We start from the raw sequence: 19,506 nt of genomic DNA on the forward strand, positions 1-19,506 counted from the left end.
TGCACGCATCCGTATCGTTGTCGGCAGACTGCTGGGCGAGCATTGGCGCTTTGGCATGGGGGGGGTCAGATGATCAACATACAATTAATTCTGTACTGGCCATATAAGGAGCATGTCTTGAGTGTACAGGGTTTGATGAGGTCAGATGATCAACATATGGAATGTCAGAACCAAGCCCCCAGAGAGGCTCTCCAACGGGGGGGGGGGGGGGGGGGGGGGATCTGTCGCTCCGGTTCAGCCTCTATCTTTTATTACTCTATGGTCAGAACAGGTGACAGGTCAGCTCCATATATGGAGATCTAGCACTGCTACCACCCTTAGATCTCCATATATGGAGCTGACCTGTCAGTAGCAGGGACATTATCTAGTCTCTAGTCCCCCGGCCCTCATCAAACCCTGTACACTCTAGAGTCTAGAGTGTACAGGGTTTGATGAGGGCCGGGCCTTAGTTTTGCGTCCTCACCTTCGTCTTCAATGTGTGTGTTTATGCAATGTTTGTGTTTACACAAACACTCAAAGCTGTCCATTCATTATCAATGGCATTTAATGTTTGTGTTATAGGACAACGTTTGTGTTTACACAAACCCTCAAAGCTGGACATAGGAGGGGCTCAAAAACAGCACAGTGGCATATTTAACACAAATATTTAGCTAGCCTACATCCAACCCTGGAAATAGAACAGTGTAATTAATATGCATATGCATATATACAATTGTATATGTATAATCATTAACCCATTTTGGGCAGGAACCCCTTTTGGTGTTAGCATTACGTTATGCTTTAGCTATTGAAATAGTAGGTCAACTGACATAGAAACATAGCTTTTTCAGAAAACTGTCAGGATGTAGAAGACATTTTTAGAATCTGATCTCAGGTCAAAATGGGTTAAGCATAGATTTCAACGTAATATTCTAAAATAATTATGTAGGATATTCCAGTCTGGAATAGATTTTTTCTTAAAAAAAGACCCACAGTTTTTGCACAGGGACCATGTGACAGGAAACCAAATCTAGAAGCGGGTGATGTTCAAGATCACCGAGCAGTTCTCCAGTGTTTAACAAAAAAACAGACTAACCCAGATAGAGTGACATGGTTTCCTTCAGCATTTAATTTGCTTTACATAATAGGCTAATATGGGCACTACAATTAAGAAATAACCAAACCTTCCGTCTGGTAACATTAAGCATGCATATGTAACCACACATACACAGTATAGTTGGCATCCATAAAATATTGTGCCCCTCAATGTTATAAAAGCCCCCTCAAAAAGTTACACTCTTCCCCTAAAACCTAAATAGACCTGCAAGGCAATACAGTCAAGCCTGGTACTGTCAATATTGCTTCACAAACGGGGAATAATGTGCAAAAGCAAAAGAACGTGATGGTCACACTGTCACCGTGTCACACAGTACAGAAACATGATCAAGTCTAGACTGTTCAGACTGCAATGCAGAGCTGCTACGAGACAGCTTATTGCGTGCATGTTCAGTCACCTCACCGTCCTCCGTTTCATGTGAATCAGAGGAGGGGACATACATGGGAAATAAGCCCCGACACAAGCAACCTTAATTATATCAACAAAACGAACGGTGGGCTAGTGGTGGGGGGGGGGGGGGGGGGCAGAGTGTACCTGTGCACCCAAATCCAGCGGATAAATGGTCAAATCGCCACACACCACATGTCATATAGCCTACAAAGCAGCATAGGTGCACTGTGCACACCCGGCTCTATACCTTTCCAGCTCGCATCAATTTGCACCATGACTCCTCCTGAATCGAAATATAAATCATGTAATATACACCGTAATGGGCATAACACACGCACGCGCGCACTCCTACACGCGCACATGTGCGCAGTTAGCGCAAAATAACCATGGCCCCCCCCGTCTAGATATTAAGCAAGCCGTTGGTGATAGCATCATCATCATGAATCAAATGCGTATAATTAACATTATATAAGACAGTTAAGTGGTGCGTAATGCGCAGGCAGCCAGCCAGCCGGTCAAATGACCCGTAAACTAAAAAAAAAAAAAACACACACACACAGCTGATGAAATTATTATCACGATGATGAATGAACGTTCTGGTTATTATACATCTGCGAATGCAACTCACAAAACCTCAAAGGGGGGAGAAGGAGAAAACATACACAGCACTATGTAATGTTGTTGTCCTATCATATGCAGCCTCCAAAAGACAACACTGTGCACTGTCCTACATATCTTATTTATATATATATACACCGGTATATAGTATATACACAGATGGAAATCCTGCCTACCACGTTTTTTTGGGGGGACCACGACTGGACTGAACTCCCCCCCCCCAGCAGCAGCCACTCACTCCAGGCCAGGCCGGGCCGGGCCGGGCCGTGCCCTTGATTATGAAGCGGGTTTGAGCAGGCTCTGCTCCACCATGGTGGCTCCGACTGACTGACTGACTGACTAACTGACTGACTGAGGACCACCAACCACCACACAGCTCCCCCTCCTCCTCCTCACCGGAGAACGACTCTCTCTTTTAACAATCTGCAAACTTGGTCCAAAAAACTTTGCACCGACACTACAGTCAGGAACAGTTCTGTCCTGGATGGATTATTGGAGCCCCTTAGAACTGTATCCCTCTCTCTCTAGTCTCTCTATCTCTCTCTACCCGACTCCTCCTAGCCCCTCCTCTGTTACTCGGGCTTGGGGTAAATTGGACCGAAGAGAGAGAGAGAGCCAACTAATACCACATATAAACGTGGTTCTGTTCCATTCCGTGCCGTTCCTTTCCTTTCCTGACTGTTCCTTCCTCCCACCCTCGCCTTCCCCTCTCTCTCTCTCTCCGCAGCCATTGGATTAGAGGAGAGAGCAGAGCAGCAGCAGAGACTGCGCCATTGTTAATACTGGAAAAATGTGTGCATAATAAGTTATATTCGGTATACTACTGCTTCTTGACCAACAACAGCAATGGCAATGTCAATAATGTCAACAACATTCTTGCAGCAGCAACAACAAACAAAAAAGGCTCTCAAATACAGTTTTCCTGTCCAGGTTAATCATATTTGTATTCATTTATTTCCTTCTCGCACATTGTTATGTATTGGGAAGTGGTTTTAAACATACCTGTGACGCCATCATGTGTTTTTTTTAATTGGAAAGTATATATACCCCAAAATGAGACCAAACCCTGTGGCAATCAAGTGGCAAATACCAGTGGCTACCACAGGGGGCGCCCCCCCCGGCAGTGTTGCCATATCTTTGCGACAGCAATAAGCAAAGAGGTCTATGAAAACAAGCCCCAAAAGAAGCCGCTCCACAAAATGAGCAATTTGAATCAATAATCAGCTAATAGGCAAATGAAGGCAATAGCAATAGGTAAATAAATAGCCGATCATCGCGATAGCCTATCATCGGAAACAAGCCTAAATAAAATGAGCATTACACTTTAGAAACAAGCCCCCCCCCTCCCCTCTAAAAAAAACCCCCAATTACCATTAATATTTCCAAGGAACTTCACAGCAAAACAAGCCCCCAAAGTCACTTATAATAAGTGGACATGGCAACCCTGTCCCCCGGCCCTCACGTTAACATATCATATGAACTGCCTTAATTTGTGTGTCATGGTGGTGGGGGGGGTATTCCTTCCTTATAACGACATTAAATAAAACCGAACACTAGTAAAAGCCAAGAAGTTAAAAGGCTATGATTTGCCCCCCCCACCACCCCACCAATACCCCATGCACTTCCCCCTCCCGACAGAAAGCAGCACTGCCTCACGTCCGCCATTAGAGAGCGAGCTAAACAATACGAGAGGCTAATAGAACCCTAGTACACACACACACACACACACACACACACACAGTCACACACGCACACTGTCACACACAGCGGTGAGTGGGGGGGAGTGGGGGGAGGGGGACAAACCTCACAAATCAACTGTGGATTTCCTCATGATGAAAAACGTGTCTTCTACTGGAACCTCACGGGACTCGCGCGTGCATGCGTGCATGAGTCTCAGAACATAACCCGCCCCGGCGGCGTACCCTAGTCCCTACCCCGACCACCCACCCGTACTGTATACAGTTGCTGAAACTTTGACTCATTAAGAGGGAGGGGGGGAACAATGGCGTTAAAATTGGGAATACAAAAAAAAAAAGAAGAACCAACCCCACAACGTGTGTTTCTTACCGGAGGAGGAGATATAGCGCCACTTTTGTGCCCGTTGACATTAATCCGGCGAACGACGCATGCGCAGCGCACACCACCAACTAACTAAGGCACCAACCAGGCGAGAGAGAGAGAGTCTAGCTGTTGCCAGACCTGGGCAGACAGGCGGCGGCCGTTTTCCGCTGTCTGCCGGCGTCTCTTTCGGGTTTTTTAGACAGCTGGTGGATTGAAAAGAAGCTCCACCCAACGTGGCAGAATGGCGCTGGGCCCGGCTGGGGCAAGCGTTTCCGGGAATCTGGCCCGTCGCGGCATTCAGCCGTGTGGGTTGGAGCTCCTTTTCCATCCACCAGCTGTCTAAAAACCCCGGAAGAGACACCGGCAGACATCGGAAAACGGCCGCGCCTGTCTGCCCAGGTCTGGAAACACTGAGAGAGATAGAGACGCCACAACAACCCCTTTCTCGATTTTCCTTTGCCGCGCATGCGCAGAGTGGTCAATCAGGTTAGGCCCGGGTATGCAATTAAATGTACCCATCCATCCATCCACCCGCTTATCCATAGTCGGGTCGCGGGGGCAACAGCTCCACAAGAGAGCTCCAGACTTCCCTCTCCAGAGCAGGGTTCATTAATATATCCAAATTTATGATTTTCATTTAATACATTTTTAATACACCATTACAATGTTCTTATTTTGATCATTGATTGAAATTGAAATTATTTCACAGTATGCATGGGTAGCCTACATTTAAAAAACGAAAGCACAAGTCAATACAAAAACTCGACGAACCATGATTAAGCAGACTTGTTTACAACAGGGTCCACCATTTTCAATTCATCAGAATATTTAGACGTATACACTTCTATAAAAATCATATCATAATCATAAGGCCCAATTACTGAGTGCCAGGTATGATGACACTTATTTCTATGACACTATAGGCACATTAGGACTCAAAGGGGTTAGGGTTGACGACAGAGTACAGCATCTTGCAATGGGTCTGGTCCACAAGATTCGATACATCACCAAGATACCCATGTACCTGTCTAAATACTTCCTTAGTGTCAATGAAGACCACACCCACAACACCTCGCTCCTATGCCACCAAAATGTGGAACGCCCTACCAACAGTCATTAAGACATGCAAATCCCTTGACTCCTTCAAATGGGCACCTATACGGACGGCTGCAATTCGAAACTGGACCCCAAATCTGATTCCCCCATCCTCCTTTTTTCTCCTTTATGATGATTTCCTGTTTTTGGCTATAGACTAGTGTATATTTGTACGTCTCTAAATGTTATGATGAATTTAACATGGTGGACCCTATTGTAAACAAGTGTAATGCTTTATGGTGTCGTCCAGTTTTTGAGTTGTTAACAGATTGTAATTCTCCAATCTGTTAATAAATCTTTCAATCAATCAATCAATCAAAAACATGGCTCTTTATGTGTTCCTGCCTGCCTGGTAATATTTATATTGTCCACTCATTCTGTATGGACCAAAAACAATGACAAAAATGTCCACCACAAAACAAGGCAAGCCAACATATTGATGACGATGACCCATTTTGACGGCTTGTCCACGCCGTCTCTCGTTATAGCCTATAGCATATATGTTGCCTATACGCACTTACTTTGACACTGTTTTGTGTGTGTGGGTTGTTCTATATGTTCCAGGTCGGTTGTTGTGGAGCACAACAACGAACGAGGTTGTTGTTGCCCTGCACTGCAGTCTGTAATTGTCTCCACCAGGCCGAAGGCATGGGGAGAGAGTATGTTTTTTAGAATATTATACCCCGAGGTACGACGGTGTCACTTCCGAATAAGAACTGATCTACACAAGCTCACAACGCACTGCCAATCTGCCATGTCATGTTCTTTTATGGTGAATGGGCTTGGCTATCTATTGAGTTCTTTGAATGGAAATCTAACGTCTTTAAAACACACACACACACACACACACGTTTCAACTGCAATGTTGATGTTACATCAGCTTGTCTTGAAATAAGGCAAAAAAACGGTTTTATTAGGCTTCTGACATCTGTTTGATATCCAATACCTATTCCCCCAACAGTTGATGATCACACCCTATTATTTGTTCACTAAGTTGTTGCTGATCACACCCTGTATGTGTTCACAAGGCAACAGCCTTCTGAACAAATAAAACACACACACACACACGTGTGTCATACGTCAGAATCCGTTAAAAAGGTTTGTTCCTATTATGTTAGATTCGTTCGTTGCACATTACGCAACCGTTTTGATCGAGGTGGAGTTTAGTCTAGACCGTACATTATTTAATAAACTGTAGTGTAGACATAGGGCATTGAGGGCAATGTAGGTCCTAGAAAAAGTGAAATGTGCTGGAGTGGGGAGGGCGACTAAATATGGCGGATCAGGTGCGCTATTTTATGCCTGATAAAATGTGGCCGTTTCAAGCGAGAAAAGAGCAAACAATTTAAAACCACCAACCACCAGTTCAGTTTATGGTCATTTCCAAACTTACCGAATTAGTGCTGGATATATCTAGGCTATACTTTAATGTCAAACTTGATAATGTGCGCCGATGTGCACGATCATCAATTCTCGGCTGATTAGTTCGGATCCGCCCAGTCCAATCCAAACCGGGACATGATCAATAACAAAACAATTGTAAAACTGACCCAGGGGGACTCCAGGGGAAACAGCCACATCCTTTGATGAATCCTACGCCCCCCAGCGGTGCTCGGTGGGACTACTGTGTGTTATAGCCTGTGCTGCTGTGTGAGTGTGATTGACTATTATGTGTGTAGGAGGATATGAGAATATAGAGGGCTATGTGAAGTCTGTCTGTCTGTCTGTCTGTCTGTCTGTCTGTCTGTCTGTCTGTCTGTCTGTCTGTCTGTCCTCTTAGGCCTTGTACACACATTTCAAACAGACATTCTGTGTTCTGTCTGTGTTTCATGGCCGCCTCAATGCTTTTCCAATGGAAATCACGTGGTTTGACCAAACACTCGTGTGTGATTGCCCCCCTCCCCCCATCAAACACAAGTGTTTGGTCAAACCACGTGACTTCCATTGGAAAAGCATTGAGGCGGCCATGAAACACAAGAATGTTCGTTTGATATGTGTGTATGAGGCCTCAGCAGATCTTGTATTGAACTGTACTTCCATGTGCGTATTCTACAAACTGTTAATAAAGTTTTCAATCAATCAATCAATCAATCAATCAATCAATCAATCAAAGTAGTACCATACACGGGCAACTGGCGGCCCGGGGGCCACATGCGGCCCCCACCATCACTTAATGTGGCCCGCAGGTTAATATCAGAATACTGTGATATATTATTGATTTCAGTTGTAAATATGCAAAAATGACTCGCTTTAATGACTTAGTAGCTTAATGAGTCGTATTGGAATGTTTTCTTTTTAATGTCCAATGTATTTGTATTTAGTTCATAACGTTAACATAACTATAATTTAAGGCATTTCAACGGCATTTGAAATAAAATAAAAATATTACTTTTCAGGATTCCAATTAAAAAATAGCAAAAGATTATTCTGAATTTCAATTCAAATATAGCAAAAATGAGCTTGTAGATCAGCTATTTTGCCTATTTTTTTTACGACAGTAATATGCAATGTGGCCCCCGAGTGAGTGTGGAAATATAATGGCCCTCTCCATCGTCAAAGTTGCACCACCCCTGGAGTAGACTCTTCTCTCCCTGAGCTGGAGCAGGACTGCAGAACTCAACCATTTTGTGCTGCAGTCTGAAAACTGGACTCTTCAGACCCTCCTCTTACCATGTATCCCTTCTTCTTGTCACCTATTACATTATCTATAACTTTGATAATGATACTGTAGACACCATAGAGCTCAATGAAGCGTCTCACATAGCCTGCAGTATGTCTGAGTGGTTGGTCCCTCATCATGAGTCTAACCCAGCAAGCACGGTCAGGGAAGACTAGTCAGATCTGGCCCAGAATATCACCTGATTTCAACCAACATAAATTCTGCCCACTAAGACAGACGTCCCTGGATGAATCAGAGAGAGTCCGATATATCAACTTAAGTTTTTAATAACGCTTTTAAAATGCCACGTGTTTTTCCTAATATTGTTTTTGATTGTTTTATTGATCTATTATTTTCTTCATATTTCATTGTTTCTGATGTTTTGTTGTTTTGATGTTTTTATGATTACTGTTTTATAACCTGTCTGTAAAGAACTTTGTAACTATATGTTTGGAAAAGTGCTATACAAATAAAATTCATTCATTCATTCAAGTCATATCATAACTAGTCAGATCTAGCCCAGAATAAGCTATATTATTTTAACTGGTGAAGACGTCCTGGAAATTACGAAGAGATCATCCCCATATGGGCTGTGATCTGGCCTAGTCCTGAACGTAAAGATCATCCCCATATGGGCTGTGATCTGGACTAGTCCTGAACGTAAAGATCATCCCCATATGGGCTGTGATCTGGCCTAGTCCTGAACGTAAAGATCATCCCATTATGGGCTGTGATCTGGCCTAGTCCTGAACGTAAAGATCATCCCCATATGGGCTGTGATCTGGCCTATAGTCCTGAACGTAAAGATCATCCCCATATGGGCTGTGATCTGGCCTAGTCCTGAATGTAAAGATCATCCCCATATGGGCTGTGATCTGGCCTAGTCCTGAACGTAAAGATCATCCCCATATGGGCTGTGATCTGGCCTATAGTCCTGAACGTAAAGATCATCCCCATATGGGCTGTGATCTGGCCTAGTCCTGAACGTAAAGATCATCCCCATATGGGCTGTGATCTGGCCTAGTCCTGAACATAAAGATCATCCCCATATGGGCTGTGATCTGGCCTAGTCCTGAACGTAAAGATCCTCCCCATATGGGCTGTGATCTGGCCTAGTCCTGAACGTAAAGATCATCCCATTATGGGCTGTGATCTGGCCTAGTCCTGAACGTAAAGACCATCCCCATATGGGCTGTGATCTGGCCTATAGTCCTGAACGTAAAGATCATCCCCATATGGGCTGTGATCTGGCCTAGTCCTGAACGTAAAGATCATCCCCATATGGGCTGTGATCTGGCCTAGTCCTGAACATAAAGATCCTCCCCATATGGGCTGTGATCTGGCCTAGTCCTGAACATAAAGATCATCCCCATATGGGCTGTGATGGTCTAGTCCTGAACGTCACCGGAGTCACCGGAGGACGTCATCATAACGTCATCATGACGTCATTTGGCTTGCTGGGAACTAGGGCTGGTGGGTGAGGATCAGTTGAGTCACACACAGAGAACATTATGTCAACACCAGGCACATACATTCTATAGTTTATTAGACACACAGAGAAATATATACAGTATGAACAGCATATTATATGACGTGCCTATAGAAGCAGATACGGAAACGAGGATAAGAATAGAATGAACAGGAACCAGAGCATGCATCTCAAATAATTTCGCACATCAGTCTCTCTGATACAGCAGTGGCTGGTCAATCATATCATGGATATCAATATGCTTACGTAGAGGGGTGTTTCGCCACTGAGTCAAGTATAAGTTATAGCATCAGTATGTATAGTGTAGGCCAGTGGTAGGCAACCTTTGGCACCGCTGCCAACATGTGTACAAAGGAGGGTACGTGATTTAATACTGGCACATGTGTGAGAGACTTTGTATTCAAATAAATGAAGTCCCTCACATTTGTATGTAAATTACATCCTGCACATAATTCTACATTCATTACAGTGTTGTTTTTGGCAGCAAATTTCTGCTTTAGTTTAGTCATAGTATTTGGAATGGAACTTAATTTATAGTTAGTAGGCCTATAGTATAGTTAGTTATTACCGGTAGTTATGGTCATATTTTAGTTAGCCTCGGTACCAGGCTTTCATTTTCGTTGGTGCAAAAAATATATTATCATCTTTCAGGCTGTTTTGCTTTCTTTAGCTAGGACAGTAGAGCCAGGAAATGAAGGGCAGAGGGGGGGGGGGGGGGGGGGGGGGTAGTCCTGATCCAAACAACGTCCCCAGACAGGATTGTAGTGAAGACATTGCAAACATGTGCACACACCCCTTACCCTTGTTTTATTTATGCATGTTTCTACAACTTTTTCAAAAATAGTAAAAATTGTGCAATTTATTGTATGGCCAAAATATATAAGACTTAAGTGGCTAAGGTTTCTAGTATGTATTGACATAATACAACATGATGTATTGATTGTCATGGATTCCCCATTCCTCTAGCATTGTCTCCACCAGGCCGAAGGCATGGGGGGAGTAGGTTTTGCACTCCGTCCGTGTGTCCGTCCGTCCGTCAGTGAACAGCTATTCTCCGGCACCGTTAACCCGGTCGATGTCACATTTTATTTATTCTATTTCACCTCCTAGTGCATTTCAGCATTCCATAATTTCAAGATCATAGAAATATTGACAGGACACAGATTTGACCCTTATTGCCGCTCATACTATAGGTTGCTGGTTTCAATATTATTGATCTATTGAAACCTTCTCTGCGCTCACGTAAACTATGTAGGATAAATATAAATACAAAACACAAGACAAAAAAATTGTTAAATAAGTAAAGATATGTACAGAACAGTTTATTTAAGGTAAAGGAGTTTCAGGAGGGTAATCGACCCTACATATTCATCCAGTATCACCCATTCGTTCCTCTACAAATATCAACCTGGTTGTTCATCAGCATAGGATTGAAAAATGAAACCGTATGAAAATGAAATTAATTCCACAAACTAGCAGTCATATTAACCACATGAACCATATAGCATGGGTTCCCAAAGTGGGGTACGGGGACCCCTAGGGGTACTTGAGGGAGTTCCAGGGGGTACACAGCTCAATTAGAGATATAAGGAACCAAATGGACCCTTATGGGTCTGTAACTCAGAGTGTACAAAATACATTTGTACACTCGGAGTTAAATTAGCATTGATTTTACAATATAAATTGGGGTCCCAGAGATAGAAATGCTATTAAATGGGGGACTGTAGCCTAATGCGTGTGAAACTGGGGGTCCATGACATTAACATGTTTCGGAATCACTGTTAGAGCCGTAAAAATCCTCCCTTATCGGGGTCACTGGCATGTTTTCAAATGGGGGGTCCGTGGCCTAATAAATGTTGATTTGGGGGTCCTTGACACAAATTAAACATTAAACACAAAAAAAGGTTTACGCTAGTTTCCATTTTGGTGCATTATTACTTTTTTTATGAGCTTTACTTTCTTGCATATGATTGATATAAAAAGTTGTGGTTGTCACTTTTTTAAATTGTAAAATGTCTTTTTGTAACTAATCTCAATTTCTGGCGATTATAAATCCCGGTTTGCAGGTCAGGTGATCACCTCCATCAGATGGTTGTAAGTAGGGATGGAGCTCGATAACAGATACCCGACAAAAATCCGATAACAAGCTTATCGAGTACCCGTTATCAATAAGCTTTGGGCTTATCAAGGCTGTTATCGAGCATAGCGGCCCATGACTTCATGTTTAAACAATCAACACAAGAGGCGATCAAGAAATAAATCTAATCATCCATGCTGGACGGTACAAACATGTCGGCCTGAAAGTGTATCGATACCTGCCAACCAGCGCTGTCCGGGGAAACAAAATTACGCTTTTAAAGTGGTTTCTTTAATATTATTTTATTGGTAAAAAAAAAGGTAAATTGCCTCCATCTATTAGAACAGGTCTGTATTTGAAGGCTCTAGTAAAAGATACTGGTTCTGTTCAGAATTTATTGTCTCCTGTCTTTCCACAAAATAATGCTGGATAGTGGTCTCGATAAGAACCCGGCTCGATAAGCCTGATCGATAAGGTGATCCTTATCAATAGAAATTAACGAGCTCCGTCCCTAGGTGTAAGGCCGTCTGCCGTTACTTCCACGGTGACCACCGTATTAACGAGCTCCGTCCCTAGGTGTAAGGCCGTCTGCCGTTACTTCAACGAGCTCCGTCCCTAGGTGTAAGGCCGTCTGCCGTTACTTCCACGGTGACCACCGTATTAACGAGCTCCGTCCCTAGGTGTAAGGCCGTCTGCCGTTACTTCAACGAGGTCCGTCCCTAGGTGTAAGGCCGTCTGCCGTTACTTCAACGAGCTCCGTCCCTAGGTGTAAGGCCGTCTGCCGTTACTTCAACGAGCTCCGTCCCTAGGTGTAAGGCCGTCTGCCGTTACTTCAACGAGCTCCGTCCCTAGGTGTAAGGCCGTCTGCCGTTACTTCAACGAGCTCCGTCCCTAGGTGTAAGGCCGTCTGCCGTTACTTCAACGAGCTCCGTCCCTAGGTGTAAGGCCGTCTGCCGTTACTTCAACGAGCTCCGTCCCTAGGTGTAAGGCCGTCTGCCGTTACTTCAACGAGCTCCGTCCCTAGGTGTAAGGCCGTCTGCCGTTACTTCAACGAGCTCCGTCCCTAGGTGTAAGGCCGTCTGCCGTTACTTCAACGAGCTCCGTCCCTAGGTGTAAGGCCGTCTGCCGTTACTTCAACGAGGTCCGTCCCTAGGTGTAAGGCCGTCTGCCGTTACTTCAACGAGCTCCGTCCCTAGGTGTAAGGCCGTCTGCCGTTACTTCAACGAGCTCCGTCCCTAGGTGTAAGGCCGTCTGCCGTTACTTCAACGAGCTCCGTCCCTAGGTGTAAGGCCGTCTGCCGTTACTTCAACGAGCTCCGTCCCTAGGTGTAAGGCCGTCTGCCGTTACTTCAACGAGCTCCGTCCCTAGGTGTAAGGCCGTCTGCCGTTACTTCAACGAGCTCCGTCCCTAGGTGTAAGGCCGTCTGCCGTTACTTCCAGCTCCGTCCCTAGGTGTAAGGCCGTCTGCCGTTACATCTCCGTCCCTAGGTGTAAGGCCGTCTGCCGTTACAGCTCCGTCCCTAGGTGTAAGGCCGTCTGCCGTTACAGCTCCGTCCCTAGGTGTAAGGCCGTCTGCCGTTACAGCTCCGTCCCTAGGTGTAAGGCCGTCTGCCGTTACAGCTCCGTCCCTAGGTGTAAGGCCGTCTGCCGTTACTTCAGCTCCGTCCCTAGGTGTAAGGCCGTCTGCCGTTGCTCCGTCCCTAGGTGGAAGGCCGTCTGCCGTTGCTCCGTCCCTAGGTGTAAGGCCGTCTGCCGTTACAGCTCCGTCCCTAGGTGTAAGGCCGTCTGCCGTTACAGCTCCGTCCCTAGGTGTAAGGCCGTCTGCCGTTACAGCTCCGTCCCTAGGTGTAAGGCCGTCTGCCGTTACAGCTCCGTCCCTAGGTGTAAGGCCGTCTGCCGTTACTTCCAGCTCCGTCCCTAGGTGTAAGGCCGTCTGCCGTTACTTCCACGGTGACCACCGTATTAACGAGCTCCGTCCCTAGGTGTAAGGCCGTCTGCCGTTACTTCAACGAGCTCCGTCCCTAGGTGTAAGGCCGTCTGCCGTTACAGCTCCGTCCCTAGGTGTAAGGCCGTCTGCCGTTACAGCTCCGTCCCTAGGTGGAAGGCCGTCTGCCGTTACTTCCAGCTCCGTCCCTAGGTGTAAGGCCGTCTGCCGTTACTTCCACGGTGACCACCGTATTAACGAGCTCCGTCCCTAGGTGTAAGGCCGTCTGCCGTTACTTCCACGGTGACCACTGTATAAAAACGACAGGACTTTATATCATGTGGTCACAGTTGTGCTACCTTTCCACAAGACACTAAATCAGGAATTAGTATTTCAGCTCTCGCCACATACATTACATACCTTACATCTTTTCAGTAGTTTTTTCCCTTTGCACGCCATCATTTACATATAATAATCCAAGGTGGGAAGCAACTAGGCATGTAACGATATATCGTATATCGATATATATCGATATTAATCCCGACGATATGAATAGATTCGATTCATTTAAATAAAGAAATCGATTTTCAATTATTATTTCTTTAGGGGGGGGGGGGGGGGTAGTGTGTGATGTGAAATGTGAGCTTTAGTCATATTCCATCATATTCAAGTGCTTTTGGAGAGAAATGATAGTCATTTTCAGTAGTAGAGCACTGTAGAGGGGAGCTGTGTGTGTCTGTGACTGTAGAGGGGAGCTGTGTGTGTCTGACTGTAGAGGGGAGCTGTGTGTGTCTGACTGTGCCCAGGTGACGATGGTCGTTGATACTCATCAAGGAAGGCAATTATGTTTCTGCACTGTCAAAAGTAATGCTACTTATTTTACAATGTAGTTAAATAAAACATCTCAGGGGGGAAGATAAATTATATAAAATTTAAAAGCAGTAATTTTTCTTTAAAATATATATTTCTTTAATATCGTGAAAAATCGTATCGTGAACCTCATATCGTGATACGAATCGTATCGTGAGTTGAGTGAATCGTTACATGCCTAGAAGCAACCTTCAGTTAATTACAGGTGTAAAAAAAAGTAAGGCAAAACATGGAGTCAGTCAGTGTGTTGAGATGTTTGGAGTCTACAGTTATATTTAATGCAAAGACATTCTTCCAGATAAAACATGACCAGCAAACATCCCTCTTCCATTTCAACATCCTCCTTGTACAATCATTGGGAAAGGAAAGTGCACAACATTAACTGACAGATGTAGCTCTTAAAGCAAATTGGAAGCCTCATTTGTTTAGAAAAGCATCCTGGTTGCGACAGAAACTCCTTCACGTTGAATGAGACAGTCTCTCATGAGCCAATGACACGCTGACAAAATCAGTTTAGCTCAACATACTGAAACACCGTCGGTTGGTTGTGATGTGAATAATGAGGCTGACAAAGTGCCTCCTGTCCCTCCAAAAGTAACGTTAGTACAAACGTACACGGCGTACTAGTAGCTAGTAGCAGTGAAATGAAATCTAAACTCTTTGTATCTATTTAACAGATACACGTTCTGTGTTTACATATACGAGAAGGATGAACCAATTAAATTTTGAAAATGGGGAGGGTACCAGACACACCTGCACCAAGGGGGCTTAGTAAATGAAAACATTTTCATTGATAATGTCATAAGCATGAATGTCCTGTAAGCCCTCCAGTAATTAGGTGATTCAAAAGCGATTATTTAAAAAAAATAAAGTTAAACTAAAAACACAAAAACAAATACACATCAACGTATATCTCTGCACGCCAGCTAACTCAACCCACCTATATTCAGCGGCAAAAAAAAAGAAGGAATCTATCTTCAATAAACTTTGTGGGGAGCGGGAAAGGCAATTAAAAAAAGGAACGTACATTTCTGATTAATTATCTGTAACGCCATTTAGGGCAAAGCAGTTGGCTTGGTCCAAGAAAGCAAAACAAAATAAAACAATCTTAGTTCAAATGCACTCAGATTGCTAAATTCAAAGTAGGTTCTCTACGCCCACACTAAGCTACATTTACAAACCTGTCGACACACACACACACACACACACACACACACACACACACACACACACACACACACACACACACACACACACACACACACACACACACACACACACACACACACACACACACACACACACACACACACACACACACACACACACACACACACACACACACACACACACACACACACACACACACGAGACTCTCAGAGGAAGGCACAGACTGGAGGAGTTTTGGGGAGGGGGAGTGGGGTTCGCCATAGCGGGGGAAAAGACAGACTTTTCAGTCAGACTTTGCAAGGCAACTTCCTTGCAGGAATAGTAATGGACCGTTGTTGTTTGTGACATCCTTGGGGATTTGTGCTGTATTCATTGCCTGGTGCAGTAGTAGGGGCGACGAGCAAAGGGTCGGTGTAGATGTGGCGTGTGTGTGTGTGTGGGGGGGGGGGGGGTTGCTTTGTCCATGTGGTCAGAAATGAATCTTACAGTTTACATCAAAGAGAAGCTCGTTGAATTCCACCAGGATGGTCTGATGACCACATCTTATAACCATTGTACTGTATGTCTAGGCGCAGTGTGTGTGTGTGTGTGTGTGTGTGTGTGTGTGTGTGTGTGTGTGTGTGTGTGTGTGTGTGCTTGTGCGTGTTTGTGCCCTTTGTGTGACCTTTGACACCATCTGTAATGTCATCACTGTAATTGGACCTTGTATGCACAGATAAGAAGCTTGACCTAAGAAAAGAGGGAAAAAAATCAATTAGAATTATAATTACTGCTGCACTATATATCTTTTTATAAGAAAGCTTAGGTATACAGGTTGTTCCACACATGGATACAGTGTCCAGTTGGGCATGCCACTATGGGCATCATTCATTACATTTCAATTCACATGATGATTTTGTTTTTAAATGTTGCAATGAAACTCGCCGTGAACTTGTAGATATAATATTTTCACTATTACGATATAGGAGGTTAATCGATTCATTCATAAAACGAAAAATAGCATGTCTAAAAGCAAACAAACAAATGTGGTACTACTGAGCATAAAGCGAGCATCAGTCTCACCTTGGCTGTGGGTGCGTCTGCAAAGCGGATGAACAGTTTGTTGGTCCCTGGGGTCGGACTGAACGAGTAGATGAAGTGGCTGTCCTGTGAGACGGACGGTAACGCCCAGGGGAGAGAACACAATACAGCGTGAGATAAGGGATTATGGGAGCATTATGTTATGCTTTAGCTATTGAAAAATAGCAGATCTACAAGCTCATAGCGCGGCACTTGGTGTCGCGCTATGAGCTTGTAGGTCTGGTATTTTTTGAAAAGTCTTGAAAATGTGGTGCAAATCTTTGAATATATATTCTTTCAGAGCGAACGTTTTAAGTCAAATCTTTGCTTCTGGGAGGGGTGCCTGGAACAACATATTTTCAGATGGGGGTTGGCGGCCAATTATATACATTTTTGGGGGTCCTTGACATGAAAATGTTTGAGAACCACTGATATAGAAATATGTTTTTTTTCAGAAAACTGTCAGGATTTAGAAGATTTTTATTAAAAAATGTATGTCCGGCCTAAATGGGTTAAGAGGATCATTTGACATGCTGACTGGTGAATAACTTGGCATAATAATAATTTTCAAGATACGATAAACATTTGAAGAGAATGGAAGCCCTTCTACCAGAACCAGTGTGAACCAGTGTGAACTGACCAGGAATATGGGCAGTTGGAACTTGTCGTTGAGAACCACGGCGTGAACGCTGCAGGGCCCACACAGCCTGGCCGTCACCTCGGCCAGGAAGTTAGCATGGAAGATGAACAGGAGGACACCGGAGCCTGGAGAGAGAGAGGGGGGCGAGAGAAGGGGCGGCGGAGAGCACGGAGAGAGAACAGCAGCAGAGAGAGAGAGAACATGTCAATGAACATCACAACTAGAGCTGTGAATCTTTGGGTGTCCCACGATTCGATTCCGATTCTTGGGGTCACGATTCGATTCAAAATCCAGAAACTATTTAAAAAAAAATCAAAAGCTTTTTTTGTCCAGATTCAAAACGATTCTCTATTCAAAATGATTCTTGATTCAATACATAGGATTTCATCACAATCTACTCCAGCCAACTGAAGTGACTATACTACAGTAACTTGAAAATGACTGAAGACATGATGTTTACTGTGATTAGGGTAAGCTTACATTTCATATCACAAACAGTAGTGAAAACTCCTGTGACTAAAAAAAAAGGAAAAAAAACGATTTTTGGTAATTATGAATCGATTTTGAATCGTTCATAACGGGAATCACGATTCTAATTCGAATCGATTTTCTTTGACACCCCTAATCACCAACCATCAAAAACAGACCTCACCTCTCGCAGTAACTAACTAACTATTGTTTCAACTCTGATTGACCACAATAGAGCATAGCATGGTTTTCTGGTTAAGCAGTAAGTAGCCTTGCCGAGCCATGAGGCCCATAGGGCAGGAGCCTATCTCCTGTTTCTGTAGCCATGAGGCCCATAGGGGCAGGAGCCTATCTCCTGTTTCTGTAGCCATGAGGCCCATAGGGGCAGGAGTCTATCTCCTGTTTCTGTAGCCATGAGGCCCATAGGGGCAGGAGCCTATCTCCTGTTTCTGTAGCCATGAGGCCCATAGGGGCAGGAGCCTATCTCCTGTTTCTGTAGCCATGAGGCCCATAGGGGCAGGAGCCTATCTCCTGTTTCTGTAGCCATGAGGCCCATAGGGGCAGGAGCCTATCTCCTGTTTCTGTAGCGTGAGGCAGCTTGATGTACGACACGTTGTGAGCTTGTATATCATCTATTTTCAGCATGCAACTAATTGTAAAATGACTTATAGTGGATCTCTTGTCCACTAGTGCCTTCCTAACATTTTAGTCTAGTTTTTATTTGTTGACGAAATTGTCAGTATATTTAGTCTTAGTTTTAGTCATCATAGGTTAGTTTTAATTTAGGTAGTCGACGAACATTTTGTCGACAAAATCAACAGTGTGTGTGTGTATCGTACCCTCCGTTGGTGGTTGTTGCTTGAAGGAAAAGTCCATGGAGAAATCCGCCCCCTCACAGAGCCGGTGGCAGGCCAGAGGAAACACAGCCTCCAGCAGCGTCAGACGGGTCTCAAAATATGCCCGGATGGTCTCATCTGCTACCGTAGATAACCTGAGAGACAGAGGTATTAGAGGAGACCAAATTTTTTTCACAACGAGACATAAGCATGATTAAGACTTTGTTGTATTTTTTCGTCTCAATAACCTGGACCAGGAACAGATCGGGGCTCGTCTCAATACTCACATGTTGCTGTGGTTGGTGATGAGGTCGCTGACCGTCAGGTTGTTGCTGACCTTGGCGAAGTACATGGCGTTGTGCTTGTGCTTGGACAGGATGTTGCAGTCGGCGCCATACTCCAGCAGGAGGCGCACTACGTCAGCGTTCCCTCGCTTACAGCCCTGGAGCGAGGAGAGAGAAATCATGACGAGAGTTTGAGTTCTATAACAGTGGCTCTCAACCATTGGTCCGCGGACCAGTGGTCCCTGGGGTTGTTTTTCCAGGTGGTCCCCAGCTAAATGATGGAGAGTTGGTAACCAAAAGAATTTTGGATATAGATTTTTAAACTCTTGAGAGCATAAGAGTTCCATTATTGTTAAACATCTGCATTACTTGGACTAACATACGCACCATGGGTGACCGGGCCTTCTGCTCGGTCGCCCCCGAACTGTGGAACGCTCTCCCCGCCCACCTGAGAGCCCCAGTCGGTCGACACTTTTAAGAGGACTAAAAACTTTCCTTTTTACCAAAGCATTTTTATAGCCTTGCCCTTATGTTTTAAATGTTCCTGTTCTATTAGATGTTATTAATGGTGTGTTGTTTCTTCTGCTCTTATTAGTGTGGTTGCCCAAAGGGCAACCAGACTATTGTAATTGGAACACTTTATTTCTAGAGTAACCCTAAACTTCAGACTACTACTCCTCCCACAGTTTTGACTGTACGCACTTGAGCCATATCTCAAATTGACCGGCTTCATCGGGAATCGTGCGCTTGTATTTTGTTAAGAGAAATGTT

The 19,506-nt window shown here is 44.5% G+C and overlaps 2 protein-coding genes across 8 annotated transcripts in view; both read right to left on the minus strand.

Moving 5' to 3' along the window:
- Positions 1-6,866, minus strand: part of zmym2 (zinc finger, MYM-type 2) — a 65,918-nt gene extending 59,052 nt beyond the window's left edge. The window contains exon 1 of one of the 7 annotated variants that reach the window (XM_079517443.1): positions 6,811-6,866. In XM_079517443.1, coding sequence (XP_079373569.1) covers positions 6,811-6,840 — 30 coding nt within the window. In that variant the 5' untranslated portion in view covers positions 6,841-6,866. Of the gene's footprint in view, positions 1-2,280; positions 2,653-3,106; positions 3,163-3,907; positions 4,034-4,171; positions 4,367-5,781; positions 5,880-6,653; positions 6,762-6,810 lie in introns of those variants that run through there. The other 6 variants (XM_079517449.1, XM_079517448.1, XM_079517445.1 and 3 more) reach the window with 6 other exon arrangements.
- A 7,599-nt stretch (positions 6,867-14,465) lies between these two features.
- mphosph8 (M-phase phosphoprotein 8) overlaps positions 14,466-19,506 on the minus strand; it is a 39,581-nt gene continuing 34,540 nt past the window's right edge. The window contains exons 10-14 of the mRNA XM_079519319.1: positions 18,739-18,893; positions 18,455-18,606; positions 17,148-17,272; positions 16,511-16,594; positions 14,466-16,177 (exon numbers count right to left, since the gene is read on the minus strand). Of these exons, the coding sequence (XP_079375445.1) occupies positions 16,136-16,177; positions 16,511-16,594; positions 17,148-17,272; positions 18,455-18,606; positions 18,739-18,893 (558 nt within the window). The 3' untranslated portion in view covers positions 14,466-16,135. The remainder of the gene's footprint in view (positions 16,178-16,510; positions 16,595-17,147; positions 17,273-18,454; positions 18,607-18,738; positions 18,894-19,506) is intronic.

The sequence above is a fragment of the Electrona antarctica genome (genome assembly GCF_951216825.1).
Source record: "Electrona antarctica genome assembly, chromosome: 13".
Classification (NCBI taxonomy): Eukaryota; Metazoa; Chordata; class Actinopteri; order Myctophiformes; family Myctophidae; genus Electrona; species Electrona antarctica.